The sequence below is a fragment of the Vulpes vulpes genome, chromosome 3, assembly GCF_048418805.1.
Source record: "Vulpes vulpes isolate BD-2025 chromosome 3, VulVul3, whole genome shotgun sequence".
Classification (NCBI taxonomy): domain Eukaryota; kingdom Metazoa; phylum Chordata; class Mammalia; order Carnivora; family Canidae; genus Vulpes; species Vulpes vulpes.
The window spans coordinates 67,695,170-67,716,359 of record NC_132782.1 but is presented as its reverse complement, the minus strand read 5'-3'; the positions used below and the strand labels follow the sequence as shown (position 1 = coordinate 67,716,359).

Here is a 21,190-nt window from a genome sequence, read left to right as displayed (position 1 = left end):
GGGAGGAGGGGGAGGAGGGGGAGGAGGGGCCGCGGGAGGGGGAGGAGGGGCCGCGGGAGGGGGAGGAGGGGCCGCGGGAGGGGGTCCGCCCGGCCCCGCCCCGCCCCGCCCCCCCGCGGCCCAGGCCTCGCGCGCCGCGGTCTCCAGGCGACGCCGAACGCGGGCGGCGGGCGGGCTGCAGGGGCGGGGCCGGGCCCTGGGCGGGCGGGCTGCACCGGGAGGCATGGAGGACGACGAGGAGGAGGTCACCGCCCGCACGCTGCGGGGCAAGCCCCGGCCGCTGCCCCTCTCGGCGCTGTCCGCCTTCAGCTACGTGCCGCCGCGGCGCCTGGACCCCAAGGAGCACAGCTACTACTACCGGCAGGGCCGGGTGAGCCGGGCTGGGGCGGGGCTGCGCAGGGGGGCGGGGCGGAGGGGCGGGCAGGAGGCGGGGCGGGGGAGCCGGGCCGGGGAGGGGCCGAGGTGGGGGCTGCAGTACCGGGGACAGGGTGAGCGGGCGGGGGTGGGGAATGGGGATGGGAGCGGGGCTGCGGGGCTAAGAAGGAGGCTGCAGGAGAGGAGGGATAGGGTCAGGCAGCCCTGCGGGGTTGCGGGTCTGGGTTGGAGTTCTGCTGGGGATCCATTTGAGGCCTCACTCCCGAGGACCAAGTCTAGGGAGAAGGGCAGGGGAGGTTGGATGAGGGGAGCTGCAGCCCAGGGCTACACTTTTGGGCATCCCAGGGACTGGTGAGCAACTCTGGGGTGGGACTCTGGAGATGGGGCTTCAAAGGGGTGGGGTGGGGACACCTGGGTGGCTCAGCAGTTAAGCATCTGCCTCCAGCTTGATCCTGGAGTCCCAGAATCGAGTCCCACATCGGGATCCCTGCATGGAGCCTGCTTCTCCTCTGCCTGAGTCTCTGCCTCTCTCTGTCTCTCATGAATGAATAAATAAAATCTTAAAAAAACAAAAAAAACCAACAGAAAACCCGAAAGGGTGGGAGTGGAGGGTGGGGACAGAAGCAGGGCTGCACAGCCTGTGAAGGCACTGGAGTAGGACCCCAGGAGACAGACTAAGGGGGCATCAGGGTCACAGGAGGAAGCAAAGTGGGCGAGCAGCCTTTCTCTGGGATGCCTGGACCCCAAAGAGTACAGTTACCAGGACCATAAGAGTAAGGTGGACCTCCCGCCTCAACTAGAGGATGAGCAGGGGCTGAGCCGTGTGTGTGTGTGTGTGTGTGTGTGTGTGTGTCTGTGTGTGTGTGTGTGTGTGTGTGTGTGTGTTGGGGTGGGGGGTATGCTCACCTGGGATGAGGCCCTGGGGTTAGGGCCTACAGGGTAGGGTGGGGTGCGAGAATGCTCACCCCCTGTGGTGCGAGCTATTTGGGGGTGGGCTGGGGTCATGTGTTCTTAGGGGAAGGGATTAGGAGTCACTGGGCTTCAAGTACCACCACCAGGAGCAGCAAGGTGACCCCTCTGCCCTGGATCTGAAGGCGGGTCTCAGGAGCACCACACTGGCTAGTCCCTCACTGCAGCGACTGTGCCCAGAAAGTCCAGGGTACAGAAACCCTTGGAGAGCCCTCCTGCAAACTGAAGATAACCACGGGCAGATCTGGACAACCGCCTGCAGGGAGAGCAGGGCAGGGAGCCCGCATTAGACAGTAACTTCTTGCAAGATACATCCACGAAGGCAAAAGAAACAAAAGCAAAAATGAACTATTGGGACTTCATCAAGATAAGAAGCTTTTGCACAGCAAAGGATACAGTCAACAAAACTAAAAGACAACCTACAGAATGGGAGAGGATATTTGCAAATGACCTAGCAGATAAAGGGCTAGTTTCCAAGATCTATAAAGAACTTATTAAACTCAACACCATAGAAAAAACAATCCAATCATGAAATGGGCAAAAGACATGAAGAGAAATCTCACAGAGGAAGACATGGACATGGCCAACATGCACATGAGAAAATGCTCTGCATCACTTGCCATCAGGGAAATACAAGTCAAAACCACAATGAGATACCACCTCACACCAGTGAGAATGGGGAAAATTAACAAGGCAGGAAACAACAAATGTTGGAGAGGATGCGGAGAAAAGGGAACCCTCTTACACTGTTGGTGGGAATGTGAACGGGTGCAGCCACTCTGAAAAACTGTGTGGAGGTTCCTCAAAGAGTTAAAAATAGACCTGCCCTACGACCCAGCAATTGCACTGCTGGGGATTTACCCCAAAGATTCAGATGCAATGAAACGCCAGGACACCTGCACCCCAATGTTTCTAGCAGCAATGTCCACAAGAGCCAAACTGTGGAGGGAGCCTCGGTGTCCATCGAAAGATGAATGGATAAAGAAGATGTGGTCTATGTATACAATGGAATATTCCTCAGCCATTAGAAAGGACAAATACCCACCATTTGCTTCAATGTGGGTGGACCTGGAGGGTATTATGCTGAGTGAAGTAAGTCAATCGGAGAAGGACAAACATTATATGGTCTCATTCATTTGGGGAATATAAATAATAGTGAAAGGGAAAAGAAGGGAAGGGAGAAGAAATGGGTAGGAAATATCAGAAAGGGAGACAGAACATGAAAGACTCCTAACTCTGGGAAGCGAACTAGGGGCGGTGGAAGGGGAGGAGGGTGGGGGATGGGGGTGAATGGGTGACAGGCACTGAAGGGGTCACTTAATGGGATGAGCACTGGGTGTTATTCTGTATGTTGGCAAATTGAACACCAATAAAAAATAAATTTATTATTAAAAAAAAAAAAAAGATTCTGGCCTGGCCCCAGCAGGCACACAGGCCTCCTGGGGACAACCCGCTGGTCTGTGAAGGCCACCGTGCAGTGGAAGCAGGAAGAGAAGCCAAAGGAAAAGAAGCAAATTCAAAACTTGTCAGGAGTCTTCTACTCCTGTGGTCAAGCCATTTCCACTAAATGTCTCCAATGTACTGTGTCTTGCTGCAGTGTGTCTTGGGGTTCAGGGTACGGGGCATCATTATTAAAAGGATGCTCAGCCTGCAGTGAGTGGCTCAGCGAGGGTATAGGTGAGCCAAGTGCCTGGGAGGAAGGAGGGCTTTCCCTCATGATGTGTGAGGGACTCCCACAGAATGCATCCTTCTTTTCCTCTTCTCCTCCCAACCCACCACCCCCAGAGCCCAGATGGATCCCATCCAGATCAAGTCAGCACACACGGGAGGACTTGCCCCCCGTGAAATGTAGGAGAACGTCCTGGAGCTTAGCCTTACCAACAAAAGCAGTGGTTTCTAGGTTAAGCTACTGTTACAGGTTGAATTATGTCCCCTTGAAATAATCATGTTCGAATCCTCATCCCCAGCACCTCAGAATGTGAGCGTACTCGGAGACGGTCTACAGAGGCAATCAAATCAAAGTTGGGTCATTGGGTGGGGGGCCCTCATCCAGTATGACCAGTGTCCTTATGGACCCAGAGTCAGACATGCATGGATTGAAGATGGCAGGAACACACAGGGAGAAGATGGCCTTCCCCGAGCCAAGGAGGGAGGCTGGAACGAACCTTGATCTCGGACTTCCGGCCACCGGAACTGCGAGACAGTACATTTCTATCGTTTAAACCCCCGACTGGGTGCTCTGTTTTGGCAGCCTGAGCAAGCTAACATGTGAACCTTGACCAGGAGGACTTCATATCTGTTAGCACCTCTCTGGCTTTGAGCAATACAGAAGGACAGGCGGACAGAAGGAAGAAAGAACATTCGTAGCTCTCGTGTCTTTGCAGCCCTGGGTGCTGTGCTCCTAAGCATGAATATCCACCCAGTATTAATACTGGAGAGATTTAGAACAGTGGTGCCCAACCTCACTGCCACCACAGACCCCAGAGTGTTTCCTCCCATGAGCAATATGTTTCAGAAGGACTTTTCTGGAAATAATTTCATTTATTAAATGAATTTTTACAATTTAAGTAAGCAAGACCTGTATCGTTGCCAATTTGTGATTCATGCAGAACAGTACTGCACAGCATGAGAGAAGCAGCCAAAAGGCCGGGAATCCCGATGTTTTAAGTTGGTCCATGCTGTTTTATTGAGAGAACATAAATTTCGTATGGCTTCCTGACAAAATGAAAAAAGAATTTCACAAATACATCATTTTATGTGTATCTTTGAGGAGTCCTGTTAAGTACCACTTTGAAACTATTGTGAAATAAGATAAAAGATTAAAGCAGATGGAGGTCAGGATACATATTTATCAGAGATAAAAGCCAGGTTGCAGGTTACTGCTAAGGACTCTGGAAAAAAATGGGTTGCAGACCTACCTAGCCACTGCAGCTATGGGCCCCAGAAAAAGCAGAGCCGAACCCCTACCCCCTGTGGGCCTGATACTGCCAACAGAGAAAGAACAGAGTTGAACCTGGCAGGTCCGGTTTATTCTTCCTAAAGTCACCAACCTGATATATGGCTCCTCTTATCTGGGACCGTGCAGAGAGACACCTGAGGTATGAAGTGCCCACGGCTCTGTATTTGGAAGGAAATCAGGAGTGGGCAAGAAGTATGCCCCTCTAATTCAGTGATGCACATGCAAAGGCCCTTGGGCCAAATCTGGCCCATTGCCTGTTTTTATTTTTTTTAAGATTTTATTTATTTATTCATGAGAGACAGAGAGAGAGAGAGGAGAGAGAGAGACAGAGAGAGGCAGAGACACAGGTGGAGGGAGAAGCAGGCTCCATGCAGGGAGCCCGATGTGGGACTTGACCCCGGGTCTCCAGGATCACACCCTGGGCTAAAGGCTGTGCTAAACCACTGAGCCACCCAGGCTGCCCCCCATCGCCTGTTTTAATAAAGCTTTATTACAACATGGTCCCATGCTCATTCATTTAGTATTATCTATGGCTACCATGCAGAGTTATGTACTTGAACAGCAAACCATGAGATGTGAAGGCCTTAAACAGTGACTGTCGTTCTCTTTACAGGAAACGTTTGCCACCCCCTGCTGTGATATATTACTGTCCCTGGGAGGTAGGAATGGGCCTTAGAACAAATTAATGCAAAACAGACTTTCTGAAAAAAAAAAAAAAAATACAGTATAGTGTTGATAGTTGGGGTCACAGGCAAATTCAAATCCTAGGGCCTTTAGTGTCACTCAGGAGAAATTGATGTAGCAGAAATAGTAACACCTAAATAAGAAAGCCGTAAAAGCAGCAAGAAAAACAAAAGGCATTTCAAAGTACATTTGCAGCATAGCCACCAATGGTAATAAGGTGCTCCTGGGGATCCTATGAACTACTTTAACCAGCTGTGGGACTGCAGAAGCATTCTCTACAGAATGCCATCATTTGGGCTGAAGAGGATGAACTTTGCACGGCAAATATGCCGGAGGACTCAGCTGCCCCCGAGTTAACTATACATCCAGGCCCTACTCAAAGCTGAGAAGAAGCATGGCTGGATTAGCTCTTAGGGCAGTTACGGCCTGACACATTTAGTGATCGCTTAGTAACACAGGCCAAGGAGGCTTGGGTAAAAATACTGGCTCCCTATTGCTAGCTGTGCAGATTGCCCAAGTCACACACGCTCCAGGTCACTTTGCCCACCTTTGGAACAGTACCAGCTTCATGGAGCAATTATGAGAATTAATCTAAATAATGGACATAAAGCGGCACATGCCGCAAGCCCCATGTAAGTAGAGCTGTTATGATCACTATTTGCTTTTGTTAGTGATTATCAGAGTTTCCTCTCACCGAGGGTTAGTTTCCGGCAGGTGACTTATATCCTGCACCCTTGTTGACTGCTGGAGATTTACAGGTGAGGCAGGTAATCTGAGTGTCATTCTGGTGCCTTCTAATCTAAGACGTCTCCTCCACCCCCAGGAGAGCCCAAAGTTAAGGCTTTCAATGCAGCACGCTTATTTAAAGCCCCAGTAATGCCTTGGATCCTGAGACAAATTTGTCATCGAAAGCTGCCAGCTAAAATGTGATCAACTCCAGCACTGCTCCCTAGGGGGCTCTAGCAGCGTGGGCTTTCCCTATAAAATTTTGTTCGAGTGTCAGTAAGGCAGATTGAGTCCAATGATGTTTTTAAATTACTTTTTTCCTTCTTTTGCCTTGTGCAACGTTTCTGCTGCTGAAATGGAAAGGCTACGTCAAAGGACAATGCCCTTTTATGAAGGATTTTATTAAATTTCTCAAAGTCTAAGAGCAATCTTAAAAAAAATTGCTAGGTGGTTTTAGAATATGCTTCCTCTCACGGGGAGCTGGAGTGTGGGGTAGCTCTGTCTCGAGTGGAGCTCGGCTCCGAACTCCCCACCTCGCTTTAGTGAGATGAACCCACTTCCCTTCTGGGTGTGTGGTGGAGACACAGCAGCCAGGGGCTGTTTCCCCCGGCTGACCAGTGAATTGCCCTTCACCACAGGAAGCCAAGCACTTTGGAAATAACAGGTGCATGTTGACTGCCCGGAGGTGCCGAGGGGATCTCCGAGGGGCCTGCGCCAGCACCCGGTGTACAGGAGTTGTTCGGTACGAGCACCCCCCCAGCCCCTCCCAGATGGAGCCTCGTAAGCCATAGGCACTGAGCACGTCTGCTACTCACACCCAGGCCCTGCTCAGGGCGCTGGAAGAGAGGTTGGGTCCTTTCACTCTTTTTTTTTTTTTTTTAATTTTATTTATTTATTTTATTTATTTATTCATGAGAGACAGAGAGGCAGGCTCCTGGTGGGGATCCTGATGCGGGCCTCGATCCTGGGACCCCGGGATCATGACCTGAGCCAAAGGCAGATGCTCAACCGCTGGACCACCCAGGTGCCCCTCCTTTCCGTCTTAAAATCGAGGCTGACTCCGGCACCCACATGCCTTCCAAGAGAAATGAGCGCCAGCTGAATGACAGACACTGTGACCACCCCCGCGGACGTTTCCTTCCCTCCCACCCCACCCATTTTTCTGTCCGTGCATGTTTTGGTTTCAATCCGCTTGACGTTTTACTTACGGGTCTTGGTGTTTGTTTCTCCCACTAAAGTATGAGCTCATGATGACAGGGATTATTGTCATCAACAGTGCCCATCTCATTGTGGGCGCTTCACAAATCCCGGCTGCGGTGGATGACAGAGGAAGGCAGAAATGGGATGCAAAGTTTATTCAAACCAGGATAAGTCACTGACCTGCAGGATTAGTCTTTTGGGCTACACGGAGGTTCCTTTGGCATTATCTGCTGCCCGGGCTCTCCTTGGCCTTGCTCTGCCCCTCGGGGACTGACACTGTGAGGGGACGATGCTGCTCCTGAATCCGGGCTGCTGCATCTTCCCTGTCCGGTGACCTGCCCCTTGGAAAACTGAAGGGCCGTGGGCGTAAGAGATGGGGGCATGCCTTCCTCCAGGGCAAGTAGAGCTCAGCAAGGGGCAGGTCACCCCGAGGGAGGGAGGAAGGGGTGAGGGGAGAGGCCATGCACCCCTCCTTCTGGCAGAAGGCCCCCATGTGGACGGCAGCAGCCGGAGTGAGCATGTGGTAAGTGTCCGTCCCCTGTGTGCATGTGACTGCAGTGGCATGTGTCTAACTTTGTTTACAAGAACATGTTTGTTTACACGCAGATCACACAACTACACAAATGTGTTTGCAGCTTTTTTTTTCATATGACACTGTGTCCTAGACAGTTTTTTCAAAATCATGCCCTTTTCAGGGACACAGTGACACAAAGGAAGAGCGTCATCCCTGGTATATCTGACCGAGTTTCAGCACTGTGGCTCCCCTTTCTCCCGTGATGTGAATAACATGGGGTGGCAAGCGGTGTGTGTGGGGCTGGTGTCAGTGGAAGTGGGACTGAGTGGCTCTGAGTCTCCACTTGGTGACACGGGCTCAGAGCACCCCTCCAGGATGAAGCACACGTGAGATGAAAGGCAGGTGTGTGTTCACTTCAGCTCAAGGGTAGAGGCGGCAGGTTCCAGGGCTCCGGCTTCGGGCAGCCTCTGCCAACAAGAGATCCCTTAAAAATAGTGCAAATAATGCCTTAACAAGGCTGCTTGTGATATGATTCTTATTAAACTGATAAAATGTTCTGAGTATTGGAAAAGTTATAACAATTTCCAAAGCTTGCGATCTTAATGCACCAGGAGAAGAAATAGAAGCTTTGCCATGGAAGAACCAAAGAGAAGAGCTGAGTAGTGTCCTTTTATTTATTTATTTTTTATTTATTTATGATAGTCACAGAGAGAGAGAGAGAGAGAGGCAGAGACACAGGCGGAGGAAGAAGCAGGCTCCATGCACCGGGAGCCTGATGTGGGATTCGATCCGGGGTCTCCAGGATCGCGCCCGGGGCCAAAGGCAGGCGCCAAACCGCTGCGCCACCCAGGGATCCCAGTAGTGTCCTTTTAAAAGAGCTAATGTTATGTCCTTGACAAGCTACAGTCCTTCCAAGAATGGAATGATGTTAAAATTAATGAAGATGTCCTCATTAAGCTTCGCATATCGCTGGACCCCCCGGGGGAGAAAGAAGCACTAGACTTATGGGAAGTAAAACGAAGCCCCTAAGAATCAAAGGAAACCCTTTTTGGATCACCTTAAGAATTTTCATTTTTAAAAGTAGATCACGCACTGGGAAGGCAAACAGTGCCTGGAAGCCTCCAGATGAGAGGTAACAGTACTGTGCCCAGGGAGAGAGGAAGTGAACGCAGCCCATGATGGGGCTTGATTACCGTTTCCGTCGAGGGGCCTGGGATGTGTTCTGGGAACAAACAGACGCTGAGCCCCGAGAGTCTTCACTAGTGGTGTGTCAGAGCCTGCTCATACTAACAACAAAGAGCCAAATTATAGCATTTTGTCTGAACTCTGCATTCAGTTGGAAGCCTGAAATCAGCCACGGTGAGAGTATTTCTACTGTGGAAATGAGCAAATGCTACAAATCAGGTCTCGTTTGTCCAGAGGGCAGCTTGTGGCCAGAACAACACCCTGGCCTTATTGACATACCGGAAGTGTGTTTCTCCTGCCTGGCTTTCTTAACATAGTAACTCGGAAAATCAGGCTCCTCCTTTTTAGGGACCTGTGGATCTTTGGGACCTTGCAGTCCTCTACTGGATCCTTTAAACTTGTTGGCCGAAGAGCAAGGGGAGAGAGCATGCAGGACATTGAGAGCTTTTATGGACCAGGCCTAGAAGGTGATGCCTGTTGGTTTCACCCACAGTTCTTTGCCAGAGCTAGTCACTGGGCCCCTAATTGTCATGGCACCTGGTGATTGCAGTCTTTTGTTCATTCTGGAAGAGAAGATGTGTTCGGTAATTATATAATATTACTCATGCCCCAGTACCATGAGAAAAACATTATTTTCCTTACTCTTATTCCCTAGTTTGAACTGACAACGGACAGCACATTTATATTTGAATGATCTGAAAGAGAAGAGGAAACAAAGACCTCAGATCCCAGTTTGCTCAAGATCTTACCCCCTTGTGAGAGTGTGTATAACCTCTGGGAGGGGGCTGTGGGCACAGTAGAAGCCCACGACCCGGAGACGCACCCTTGTAGGCTGGAGGCGGTAGGCCAGGGCTTCATCATGTATATGCTTGAGTTAGGCATGAAAAATGAGGTTACGCTGCAGTGACCAGCAACCTCCAAAGTCTCAATGCCCCAAATAAGGCTTATTTCTCATGTTATTTGTCTAACGGGGATCAGAGCGATGGGTCTGGCCACGAGAGTCACTCAGCAACCACCATGGCAGCTGCCAACACCTCATAGGAAGCTTCAGGAGTCCATAGGCTTCTGCCTGGAGTCCCGTGCCACCCCCTCTCATAGTTCATTGCTTAGAAATGGTCACTTGGCTTCACTCGCCCGAAGGGGCAGAGGAGATTAATCCTCTGTGGAGTCAGGAGTAGAGCAGAATTGAATATTGGTGATGTCTACCCCGGTTGTCCAGGTTGAATGGTCTACTGACTCAGTTTACCTGAAGCAGAGTGCTTTAGGTCCCTTCTTTCCATTGTTTAAAAGACAGCGATGGCTCCCTATCAAGTGTGTGTGTGTGTTAGGGCCACCATAACAAAGTACCACAGAGCAGGGGCTAAACACCAAATGTCTGTTGTCCCCTGGTTCTGGAGGCCAGAAGTCAAGGTTTCAGCAGGGTTGGTTCCCTTGGAGGCTATGAGGGAGGGCCTGCTCCAGGCTGCTGTCCTTCGGCTGTGGATGGCCATCTTCTCCCTGTGTCTCTTCACATCTCTCTCTGCGTATCTGTGTCTGTTTCTGAACTTTTAAAGACACCAGTGCTATTGGACTAGGAACCCACGCTACCCTGCTCTAACCTCCTCTGAATTACATCTTGAGCATCCTTATTTCTAAATCACCTCCTGATATCCCAGGGGTTAGGACTTCAACGTATGAATTTTTTGGAGGATGCAATTCAACCTATAGCACCCAGGGAGGTGACTTCCCTGTGCCCTCTGGCCATACTGGTGCAGTGCAGCCCCTCTTTAGCCACATGGACTTCCTGCTGGAGCCGGGATAGACGCCGATCCTTCTTCTTCCATGCCAATGTACTTTGTGTGTACCTCTGTTGCTCCATGGGTATTACCTTGAGTGGTTAGTGAGTTTATTTCCACTCTCAGGCTGTGATGTTCAAGATGGGGACTCCCTTTTCTGTCCCGGAGCCTAGCTGGGTGCTTGCCTTGTATGATAGTTAGAGCCATATGCTTTGGAGGTTGAAAAAAGTGAAGGTCTCCACTCAACTCATGGGGTCGGCCCAGGCCACCAGATGAGCTATTTTGCAGTGTTAGGAGTAACAGCTCCACCATAGGGGAGCTGAAGGCAAGGGATCCGACACTATGGCCAGAATGACCACAGTACGTTTGAACGCTCAAAATGCAAGGGACAAAGGGAGATCACTGGACAGAAAATAAATGGGCTTGTTTTGCTTTGTTTATTATTTTTCATTTATTTTTACTTATTATTTTAGATATATTCATGAGAGACAAATAGAGAGGCAGACACATAGGAAGAGGGAGAAACAGGCTTCATGCAGGGAGCTCGATGCGGGACTCAATCCCAGGACCCCAGGATCGCACCCTGAGCCAGATTTCAACCACTGAGCCACCCAAGTGCCCCTTGCTTTGTTGTTTAAAAAGCAGCATCACGTGTGAGACAGAAGATCTCTTGAGAGATTTCAATAGCAAAATACTAGTAAACCCAGAAGCTCTGTTTTGTGATAGCATCTAAATCCAGATTGGTTTTTATTAATGCAGTTTTGCTTCAAACCATGAAGGAATGAAAGACAAAAAGAAAGAAGAAAGATTAATAATTAACATTCAGGAAAAGACAGGTTTCCAGTCTGATTACGTGTTGGAAATGGATAGTCACATTGCTAAGTGAGGCTGCCAGCCTGGTGAGGGATTTTTTTTTTCCCACTTATTTTTCAGTGACAGAAAAATTCGTTTTTACTCTGGGAAGTAGTAAGTATCCACCCCACCAAGCAGAGAGATAGAGACTGTTCACACCCTGCAGGTGCAGTGAGAGCCCTCCTAAACACGGCTCTGACATACGGCAAGATAGGTAACTAACCCTGGGGCGGGGGCACCACTGCTTCCCATAGCACTGCTGCTGCTGCTGCTTTTTTTAAAGATTTTATTTATTTATTTATTTATTTATTTATTTATTTATTTATTTAGAGACAGAGGGAGACAGCATGAGTAGGGGGAGGAGCAGAGGGAGAGAGAATCTCCCCTGAGCTCGGGGCTCAAGCTGGGCCTTGATCCCATGGCCCCGAGATCATGACCTGAGCTGAAATCGAGTCAGACGTTTCATTGGTCGAGCCCCCCAGGCGCCCCCTACTGCTGCTTCGAAGGAGTATTTCGGGGACCTGAAGAGAACCAGGCCGGGAGGAGGGGAGAGCAGTATCCTGTAAAGCTGCGCACCGGGGTGGGCTTCTCCAGTGCAGGGACAGCGGAGGAACCTTGCCTCCCTCATTGCTTGCTTGTTCTGTTTGGGGGCACATTCTTCCCTCCTCATATCTGTCTCCAGAACAAGTCCAGGACCCCCAGGGGCTGACTCAACTCGGGAAGTTCAGGCCGGAACGGGCACAGAGGGACGGGCACGCAGGGGGACGGCACTGTCCAGCACCCGCCAGCCACATGGCCTTCCTGCTGGAGCTGCTTTCTCCAAAACACACCCACTTCACTGGGTCAGCCAGGCCAGGAGGGATTCTGGTGCCAACGGGACATCTAGAGGAGGACCCTGTGTGTAGGGGGCTGGCGTGGGGGTGACAGGGTAGTCAGCTGCTGGCCTCAGCTGGGCCTGGCCAGCAGCTCCACTCTGCACCCCAAAAAGAAAGGTCTGCATGGCGGGCCTCCCCTTGCAGAGGCCAGCATCCCCTCCTTTGGAGAATTTCCGTCCCACCGTCCTGGCAGAGTGGGTGGTGCACTGAGCCTCTCTGTGTCACTGCAGGACCCTCTGGCCTGGTGTCTTCCCACAAAAGGCTTACTGCAAGGTGTGCTTAACATCCCCAGACTAGAAGCACCCAGCCAAGGCCCTCAGCTTCTGCGGACATCCTATACACTGTATGTTAAAGATGCTGCGGTATCACAATCCTTCCTACAGGTTTTTTTTTTTTTTAGTCTTAATTTTCTTTGATTATCAAATGTCTGATATTTTTATATAACCAAAGTGATTGATATTTTCTTTGTGACATTTTCCCTGATGCTTTTATGCGTAGGAGGTCCCTTATGGATTTTCTTTTCACTTGTGTTTCTAATCTACCCATAATTTACTTTTGACAATAATGCGACCTGAAGGCCCAGGTTTATTGGTTTTCCCAAATAACTGGTTGATTTTTACAGTACCAAAACTGAATAAGGTATTCCCACCCCACTGATTTGGGCCTTTTTGTTTTTTTAACCCTGGGTGTATGAGCTGTATTCCAGGTGGCTTTCAGGACAAGTGGAGGCCAAGGCCAGGCAAAACCATGCACGAGCAGATGCAGAAGCCCAGCAGGTGACAGAGGACAATGCCAACAGGGAACTTCTGCATGGTGACCTCATTAAATGGCCACTAGGGCACAGACTCTAAAGCCACAGTTCCTGCCTCTAAGTCATTTGGAGTGACTCTGAATTTAGGAAAAACAGGTGAACAAGTGCTGCAGGTGTGTTGCCATTGGAATTCTCAGGAACCTAAAATAATCCTAAAAGCTCACCTTGTTTTCCTTACTAGAGGATTAATTGCACAAGGAGAGTGGCCAGGTGTCTGAGCTATCTTCATGGCTTCCCCAGCAGGAGTGGCGTGTCTTGCATGGGACAGACGACCCATGAGGGTTTTGTCAGGGTGAAGCCACAACACCCTCTGGCTTTTCCATTGCTACCAGCCACCCTGAGCCCTGCGGTCGGTGAGAACGGGCAGTCCATGTTTTCCAACAGACTAAGCCCATGCCGTGCATCCTTTGCACTGTTTACCTTCTTCCTCTGGGTCCTGCAGTTGGAGGAAATTGTTCTAGCATTATTACCCTGGAAAACAAGCAAGCAAGCAAGCAAGCACAGGCTAGACACCTGTGTCCCCAAATGCCAGCAAGATGTCGTGTCTGCATTTGCTGCTGGAGGACTCAAGGCAGCTGGCACTTGGCCAGAGGAACACAGAGGACAGGCCTGACCTACAGATGAAGATTAACGATGAACTAACACATGGATTTCTTTTCCTTTTATTAGGTACCAGATAAGGCAGATAAATTTTTGTATCAAGAGAAATTTGGGATGAAAAAATGGAGATATTTCGGATAAAATCTGTTAATGGGATAATTTTCTAATACATCAAAGCTGTGCATGTGCGCATATTTTTATGTCTGATAGACATGCGTATATTATATATGTATGTATGTTATAGGTCATATATATCCATGCACTTATGAATTACATTCGTTAGGGTTACCACATCCGATTAAAGGAAGTATTTCTGTCTCCCCAGAGAGGGATTTGTACCAGGTGCCCATCTATTGGCTAGCTTCTGTTTGGTTATATTGTTTCAGTGCTCAATTATGGCTAATTTTTTTAAAGCAGTACAAGCTTATTGCAGAAAATCTGAGAACTATGAGAAAGGTGGAAATGCAGGAGGAAAACACATACACTGAGTGGATTACTAATATCGTAAGGCTGTGTGCTAGTGGTGGAGTCAGAGCACAGGAGGAGCCACCTGGGTCAAGGAGGGATCTGTGACAGGTGCAGGAAAGGAGCCACGGAGGTGCCCCTGCCTCTCTGGGCCTCTCGGACACCTGCTCTGGTTGCCGAGGGTCTGCTCAGGGGTGGTCATCCCGAGCACACACTCAGTGCGGACGGATACTCACCTCTCCACTGTCCATTGGGGAGCAGCCTGGCTTCCAAGCTCCGCAAGGGCTTCTGTGGCTCAGCCGTCCAGTGAACCCGCACCTTTCTTTTTCTTTTTATTCCCAGACGGGAATCATTTCCCTGTACGACTGCATTTTTAAGAGGAACCCAGGCTACAATCAGAAATTGCACCGAGATGACAGAGAGCATGCAAAAAGCCTGGGACTTCACGTGAACGAGGAGGTAACGTTAAGAGAGGCTGTTGACAAAGTGCTAACAGATTAGAGCTGTGTGTGTGCATCTACCCGACTGCGTGCTCGCGCTCTGCGCTAACTCCGGCGTGTGGCCCTCCTCTCCCTCGCTGCACCTGGGGCTCAGACCAAGAGTGTGCACATGAGCAGGACGAGGGAGAAGCAGGCTCCCCCCTGAGCAGGGAGCCCGACGTGGGGCTCGATCCCAGGACCCTGAGACCATGACCTGAGCCAAAGGCAGACGCTTCACTGACTGGGCCACCCAGGCGCCCTTTTGCTTAACTTCGGAGTCCTGGCTCTCTCAGTTCTCCCAGGGTCCCTGGCAGCAGGGATGGAATCACACTCACAAGTCTAGCCTCCCTGGACCTCCACCTACAGGGCAGGGCAGCTCCTCCTTTATGTTTGCACGATTTTCTGAAAGGGAGGCCTCTACCTGAGGTCGGCTGCACGGGTGTGTGAGGAGCCAAACTCCCAGTTCCCAGGGAGAGGAGGGCAGCATGACAGCAGGTGGCAGGTGCGAGGAAGCTGTGCATCTTCTTAGCGCTGAGACCCTCCTTGTGTCTTTGTGCACTCGGGACACTGTCTCCACAGAGTCTGATCCGAGGACAGTATGTTTAAGAGCCAGCTGATGGGTAAATATCATCATCTTTTCTACAAAGCACAGAAATCGGAACATAAGAGCTTCCGGTGGATTTTTTTCTTGGTCAGTGGACTCCTGCTCCTGGCTGCTACTGTTAAGAATACCACCATGTCACTTCCAGGGAAACTTTATTTCGATGGGAAATTAGGTGGTGAACTATGAGGTGTTACTATTTAAGTCACAGACACCACGTTTTTTCTATCGTTTTAGTTTATGTGAGTCCATTCCCGGTGGGCAGTGACGCTAGTGCCTCCCTGTCATAAGAACACGCCTGCACCCTTGTATCAGCCACAGAGTTTGAGCGCCTCCTGTGTGCGCTGAGCATAGAGGGGGTGACCACAAAGCCCCTGTCCTCTTGGAGCTGACATTCCTATGAGGAAATAGCCGACTTAATGTCATATACATAGGGAACTGACTCCAGGTAGTGAGGAGTGGAATGCAGAGGAATAAAGCCTCTTAAGGGGACAGAGAAAGTGAAAGGAGATGGGGGGTGCTGGGGAGGGAAGGGGGCCGGGGAGATGAGAGGGCTTGGGGGGACGGGGTGGTCAGGGGAGGTGGGGGTGCTGGGGATATGGGGTGCAGGGAGAGGACAAGGTGGGCGGTGGAAAGGTGTGCTTTTGGGAAAAGAGAGAAGGCAGGAGGCGTACAAGGAGAGGGAAGGGAGGGACCGAGAACACAGCCTGAAGTCAGAGGGCACCTGGCACCCAGGGTCTTCGCCTTTCCTTGGAATGACGTGAAGGACCTGGGGACGCTGAGCGGCCCTGAGGACACGGGGCAGGTCTGACACAGGTTACGAGGTTCCCCTGGCGTCAGAAGCCCGAGTGGAGCAGGTTGCAGGTGTGCAGCTGACCCAGGTCGAGGCAGCTTCCCGGACACCAGGTAGGTGGTGTGACCACGTGGGCGTTAGCTGAGCCAGGGTCCCCGTAACCCCCACACAGGAGCGCCAGCGGCCCGTGGGAGTGCTCATGTCCTCGGTCTATGGGAGGCGCATACACCAGCCCGTGGAGCCCCTGAACCGGGACCACGGCCGTGCCAGCCACGTGAAGGCTGACTTCTACAGGAAGAACGACATCCCCAGCATCAAGGCGCCCAGCTTTGGGCACATTTCTCCAGCCTGACGCCCCCACAGTGGCCTGGACCGTGGGGGTAGCACAGATGGGCTGCGCCTGGGCCTTCCGTCCCCCCACACAGTTCCCAGGGAGCAGCCCTGAAGCCGCTTGCACCTGACAGTGGGTGGGGGGATGAGCCCGGTAGCTCCTTTCCCCTCCTGGGGCTTGTGGGGAAGACCCTGGCCCAAGACCCTGTGATGAACATCTCATGTGATGCTTTCCACGTGTGATCATGTCAGCTGAAATGATGCTAGAGACTGATCCACTGTGAGCACTTGAATAAAAAGAAAACTTCCCACTTGATAGCGGTCTGGTGACTTTGTTCACTGTTTCTTCAGACTCCAGGGGATGCTCCTGGGAGGGGTGTCCTCACCAGCCATTGAAACCACCACTGCCTGCTGGCAAAGCGCTGCCTGAGTCTTCCTTCCTCCAAGAGGAGATATCATGAAGTCGCCTTTTAGAATAACTCCATTCTAGATACTACAACATCCCCCCTCCCCACCCGAGAATAAAGAATAAAGAATAGGTCCGTAGTTGAGGACCCCTAGTAGGGATGGGTGGCCTTCGTGGCCAGCAATGCCACTGTCACTCCTCGCCAGAGGTCATGGGAAGAGGCTGGGCTTTGGTGTTTAACAGACTCGGGTAAAATTCTGGCTCCTGCGTTCCCAGCAGCATGGTACAGAGCCGTTCATGTCGCTGATTTAAGCCCACATTTCTTCAGAGTGGGAATTCCGAACCGTGAGGAGTGTGTGTGGCGGGATCAGTGGTCCTAAGGCAGCCACCATCGGGGCTGGGACTTTAGTCTGGATAGTTTTCATTTTGGAATCACCTGTTTCTAACCCAACGTGGAAACGTTTATTTTGGAGATAATTTGAAACTGACTCAAATATTAAGACATTGGCTATATTTTTACTGAATGGATCGCTTGGAAGAAATCATTCCTCACCTACAGCAATGAAAGTTTCCACAGCTTCGTGGTTAATGAGCAGGTGATCTAATTCATTTTTTTTCTGCTGATCCCCCCATGGCTGGTTTTGTTTGGATTCTCTAAGGACACATGACATTGACTTGTTGACAACTTCAGGGCTGAGTGACCCCTTAGTATTTCTTTATTCTTTTGAAACTTTTTTTTCCACTGTAGGTGCCTTTTATTATTTTTCCTCCCAAACACAGCAATAGTTTATTTGGAATGCCTTTGAGTGCCTTAAGCTATATTTATAATAATAATAGAAAATATGGGTGGCCCAGGTGGCGCAGCGGTTTAGCGCCACCTTCAGCCCAGGGCATGATCCTGGAGACCCAGGATGGAGTCCCACGTCGGGCTCCCTGCATGGAGCCTGCTCCTCCTTCTGCCTGTGTCCCTGCCTTTCTCTCTCTCTCTCTGCCTCTCATGAATAAATAAATAAAGTTTAAAAAAAATAGAAAATATGCCAAGTTTGGATTGTGGAAACTTTTACAAATTACTCTTTCTTCAGTTTTGACTACCAAGAAAGACAAAGCATCTCTAAGAAATGCCTTCATCTGAAAGTGAAGATAAATCTATGTTAAACTAAGTTATTTTTAGTTACTTTAAGTCAGATCCCACTCCCTTAACCTTCTCCTTTTAAAAGGCAGGGCCTGAATTGGACAAGGTTTCAAAAGACCTCCTGTTTTTTAGGCATCAGGGAAAAATTAAATGTATTTCTGTTGGCATCTCAACTTTTACAGTGTAAAGCCCATGAGTGCCCTTATAAAAGAGAACATATTCAAAAATCTTTGAATTCAAAGATTTTTGAATATGTTCAATTTGTCCAATGTCCATGGTTAGTCAATCTTTCTTGGAAAGTGGAGTGCTTGCAGTCCTTAGGAAAGCACACACTGAGCCCGGGGAAGAGCAACGTGGAGGATTCACGATGATGCAGACATTTCTAAACAGATGTATGAAACGCTGCAGTTTTAAGGGGGACTACACAAGGCATTTTTATGAGAGAGGGGTTTCTGCAAGACTTGAAGGTTAAGGAGAGCTTCAAGGAGAGATGCTTGCTTGCTGCCACTGTCACTGGGCTGCTAGCCGTCCTGTCTGCATGGTTTGCTCACCGGAATGTTTGTAACTCCGGAACTTACGAAGCCTTGACTGGGAGGCACACTTTTAGGAAGGAGGCAGTTTTGCATTCTAGGCTCATCTTGGTCACTGATCACTGGGAACTCTCTGCACCTGTTTTCTCTTTTGTACAGAGGGGGCGCAACTGGGGACTGGAGTCACCTGGACAACTTGTCATCTAAACACAGCACATGCCCTGGTCTCTACAGCCAGGACTTCTGCCCTGGTGGGTCCAGGTTGGGGCCTGAAAATGCGCAAGTCCCCAGGTGGCACTGCTGCCTCTGTTGGGGATCATATTTTGGAAGAACAAAGTGGAGTCTGATAGCTTTAAAAAAATGTATTGTTGGTAGGCCTGGCAATACAGTTCTGGGAAAAAAAACAAGCCTCCTTTTGAGTTCTTTTCACCAAATCCACCAAATTCTTTTCACCAAATTCACATCCTTGGTTGGGGCAAAGAGCCATGCTTAAGAGCACTTGGCGAATCCCCCAGCTATGGGTGTCCCCTAAGGAGAGGTGACATAAAGCACCCTGGGATGGGTACTGCAGACTCTAAGGGAGGAAGAACCTGTGGGGCATGGCTGCTGACCATGGTTACGAATGATACAGAAGGCCAGTCCAAAGTCACTCAAACCCCAGGGCTTCCCAGGCCAGATTTCAGTTCGAGCGAAGACAGATGCCCTGACACTAGTTCTCTTCCTTCGGTCACCTTTATAAGAATTAGGCGATTATCAAGGCCAAGGCTGAGAGGTAATGATAGGATCAAAAAAATTGGCCAAGGCTGAGAGGTAATGATAGGATCAAAAAAATTGGCCAAGGCTGAGAGGTAATGATAGGATCAAAAAAATTCCCGACTAGGGCAGACTATGCCACAAGTCATGCTGTATTCCCACTTGTGTGACGAAGGCCAGTTACTCGTTTTGACAAGTGCTTTTACCTGAGTCTGAGTCCAAGCCCTGGCAGCGTAGCTCTGGCAAGACAAAGTGCTGAGTACATGCCAGGCTCTCTCATGGTCATTAGCTCTTTCAGTCATAACTGATCCCATAAGCTATCAACGAGGAAACACCCATAAAATAAATGAAAAGATACTTTCAAAGTCACACAGTCAATAAACAATCAGTCGGGAATCAAACGAGGGCTGGTGCTCGGGGCCTGAGTTCCCAGAACAAGCTGTTCCTGGTGGATTGGGGTCCTTGCCTATTGCAGATGCCTGCCCTGAGCTGTGAAAACAGCCGGGTGTGCCCAACCAGGCTGGCACCTGCAGCTTTGCTTTTAAACATCAGATTAAACATGATTGCTCTATTTTTCACCCTTTGGCAAAGTACAATTTTCTTATGTGAAGATAGAGCCCCCAAACTCTAGAGTTGGATGTACGTGAACAAAATTTCCCAAGTTTTCTCTCTTCAAAATGCATAACAATTGGCTCTGTGCCCTCTTAAACCTCCTCAGACATAACAGGCATCTTATGGGGCCTGGCAGCTTCTCCCGATGAGTTCAAACTATTGTGGCTGCTGATGTACACAGTCGGTGCCAAATTATTCTCCTGCAGCCCTCGGCTGATGGCAGGCCACAGTACAGGGACAGGGAGGGTAGGGTGCTGGGAGAGAATCCTTTTACCATTAAACTATTTCTTCCCAGAGCACCTCATGACACATGGAGCACTTCCAGGGAGCGGCAAAATCAAGTATCTGCACCACGGACTTTGTCCTGATTTCAATTACTCACGGAGATCTCAACCTTTGCTTCTGGGGAGCTCTTTCTGAAACAACCGTCCAAGAGGAGAATGGAAAACAAACCCCAATGCTGGCGCAAAAACACAGGAGAAGGAAGAGCGCGGGGCGGGTAAGGATACAGACTCTAATCCAAAGTACGTAAAACTTTTAATGAATCAACCTTACAAAAGACAATGGCATCAAAACATCGGACGTGTTTGGTACAAAACTGGTTCTAGGTTGTGAGAACTAATTCTGGTGACGGATGGCAACGTGCTGCTAGCACGAGACACAAGAGAGCGAAGCAACAGAGCCACGGATCCCGCTGGGGCCCGCGGACAGCCACTGGCGATGACACACGCGGGGAACACAGTCAAATTCCAGGTGGGGTGACAGAGTCAACTTATTCACAAATACTGTGTGTTTTAATATCAGACTAGCGGATGCGGTTGGCGAGCTACCATATTTTCCAGAAAAGAACATGCACCGGAAGATAATATACACCCCCTAGTTTTATTGCCTTAAGAATTTTTGTTTATTTCACATCTGTCATCTTTGTGAGTTCTTCAGATGCATTTCTCCTATAACACACACTCCTTTTCCTTCTGCTCAGGAGTAAGCACAGTGCAAGTGGCAGAGCGATCTTGGCACACGTCAGACACCAAACGGTATGCCACCAGGTCATAGGAACAAGTCTGAAAAGGCTCCATAGGACAGAACAGAGCACGCACATCAAAAACGAGAGACAGAACTTGCAGTCAGAAAGTGCATGGTACCTTCCTGAAAATACAGTCTTCTGGCCTGTACTGAAAACGAAGGTGACTCTTCAGGATGCCAAGTTGCTCTGGGAAAGGGACCTTGACATTTCCGTGTTTACAAAGTACGTCTTCAGCTCCCCTTTGCCTTTCACGTTGATTATCCCTCGACACGTGCATGCGTACCCCAGGGTCTGAAGGATGACGCTGGTCTCCTCGGTGACCTAGAAGTGCATGGACAGAGAAGAAGTGGTCAGTGTCTAGGCTACACAGCCTCTGGATGGTCATCTGGCCACAGAGATCAGGAGCCAAAAGACACTTGTGTCAGGCATGTTCTTTGACCCACTCATTCCACTCCTGAGAAATGAGAAGGAGACAGAATAATGCAGAAGAAGAGCTTTTGAAGGACAGTGTGTAGTTTCGTGCTGCGACAGTGACAG

General features: G+C 49.9%; 2 protein-coding genes across 5 annotated transcripts in view; one reads left to right on the top strand and one right to left on the bottom strand.

Annotated features, from left to right (window-relative positions):
• The first annotated feature begins 68 nt into the window (after positions 1 to 68).
• CFAP90 (cilia and flagella associated protein 90) lies at positions 69 to 20,156 on the top strand. 4 transcript variants are annotated; one of them, XR_012000475.1, is made up of 5 exons: positions 69 to 370; positions 12,345 to 12,457; positions 12,821 to 13,594; positions 14,333 to 14,449; positions 15,806 to 16,025. XR_012000475.1 is itself a non-coding variant. In XM_072752689.1 (4 exons), exons 1-3 carry the CDS (start codon positions 224 to 226, stop codon positions 14,439 to 14,441), a joined length of 369 nt encoding a protein of 122 aa, XP_072608790.1. In that variant the 5' UTR covers positions 69 to 223; the 3' UTR covers positions 14,442 to 14,449; positions 19,922 to 20,156. The 4 variants fall into 4 exon arrangements, 3 of the variants coding, with proteins under 3 accessions (XP_072608790.1, XP_072608789.1, XP_072608788.1); XM_072752689.1 differs by lacking the exons at positions 12,821 to 13,594; positions 15,806 to 16,025 and adding an exon at positions 19,922 to 20,156; XM_072752688.1 differs by lacking the exons at positions 14,333 to 14,449; positions 15,806 to 16,025 and having other exon boundaries at positions 12,821 to 13,701.
• Positions 20,147 to 21,190, bottom strand: part of ADCY2 (adenylate cyclase 2) — a 386,829-nt gene continuing 385,785 nt past the window's right edge. The window contains exon 25 of the mRNA XM_026017679.2: positions 20,147 to 20,974. Coding sequence (XP_025873464.2) covers positions 20,822 to 20,974 — 153 coding nt within the window. The 3' untranslated portion in view covers positions 20,147 to 20,821. The remainder of the gene's footprint in view (positions 20,975 to 21,190) is intronic.

Bases quoted from the DNA above. Each gene is read 5' to 3' on its own strand.
- CFAP90 (XM_072752687.1), top strand. From the start codon at position 224: ATGGAGGACGACGAGGAGGAGGTCACCGCCCGCACGCTGCGGGGCAAG. The intron at 371-14,332 runs GTGAGCCGGGCT...TTTTATTCCCAG, and splicing joins ACTACTACCGGCAGGGCCGG to ACGGGAATCATTTCCCTGTA. The intron at 14,450-16,035 runs GTAACGTTAAGA...ACCCCCACACAG, and splicing joins GACTTCACGTGAACGAGGAG to GAGCGCCAGCGGCCCGTGGG.